This window comes from Haliaeetus leucocephalus, unplaced genomic scaffold, assembly GCF_000737465.1.
Source record: "Haliaeetus leucocephalus isolate CR32 unplaced genomic scaffold, Haliaeetus_leucocephalus-4.0 Scaffold2, whole genome shotgun sequence".
NCBI lineage: Eukaryota > Metazoa > Chordata > Aves > Accipitriformes > Accipitridae > Haliaeetus > Haliaeetus leucocephalus.
The window spans coordinates 10,679,254-10,679,838 of record NW_010972438.1 but is presented as its reverse complement, the minus strand read 5'-3'; the positions used below and the strand labels follow the sequence as shown (position 1 = coordinate 10,679,838).

The window sequence follows — 585 nt, the reverse complement described above, 5'->3', positions numbered from 1 at the left end:
GGGGGGAGCGGCTGATGGAAGGGACCGCCAGAGTAGAAGACAGCGCAGCCCTACCTCCGATATCGGGGTGTCGATCACCCTCTTGTCCCCGTACTTCTTCCAGAGACCCCTGGAGATCTGCAGGGCAGGAGAGGGGAGTCAGGGCCCGCCCGAGGCCCTTTCCCGGCCCGGTAACGACATCCACATACCTTGTAGGCGCCATCGTACTGAGCCACCTCCTCGCCCAGCAGAAAGACGCGCTCGTCCCGCTCCAGCTCCTCATCCAGCGCCTGGTTGAGCGCGTCCCGCACCGTCACCTGCGAGACACCGGCTGCCGGGCAGGGCGGGGCACGGCCCGCAGCCGCCGGGCTCCCCACACGCCAGGGCCGCGGGGATTCGAGTCACCTCGCCTCGCCTCGCCTCGCCTCACCGCCCACCCGCCCCGGGCCCGGCCGCCTCCCCCGAGAGGGACGAGCCCCTTTCCCCCAACCCCTCCTTCGGGGCAATCCTAACTCCCCGCGGCGGCCCCGCTACCTGTATGGCGGCGGGCGCGGACAGGCGGATCCCCCTGCGCTGCTGGAGCAGCCGCCCGGCGGCGCGGCCCCG

At 72.1% G+C, this 585-nt stretch overlaps 1 protein-coding gene across 1 annotated transcript in view; it reads right to left on the bottom strand.

Annotated features, from left to right (window-relative positions):
• Positions 1-582, bottom strand: part of PDHB (pyruvate dehydrogenase (lipoamide) beta) — a gene marked incomplete at its 5' end in the record, with an annotated part of 4,761 nt that extends 4,179 nt beyond the window's left edge. The window contains 3 exons of the mRNA XM_010573374.1: positions 55-117; positions 189-296; positions 514-582. Coding sequence (XP_010571676.1) covers positions 55-117; positions 189-296; positions 514-582 — 240 coding nt within the window. The remainder of the gene's footprint in view (positions 1-54; positions 118-188; positions 297-513) is intronic.
• Between the last annotated feature and the right edge of the window lie 3 nt (positions 583-585).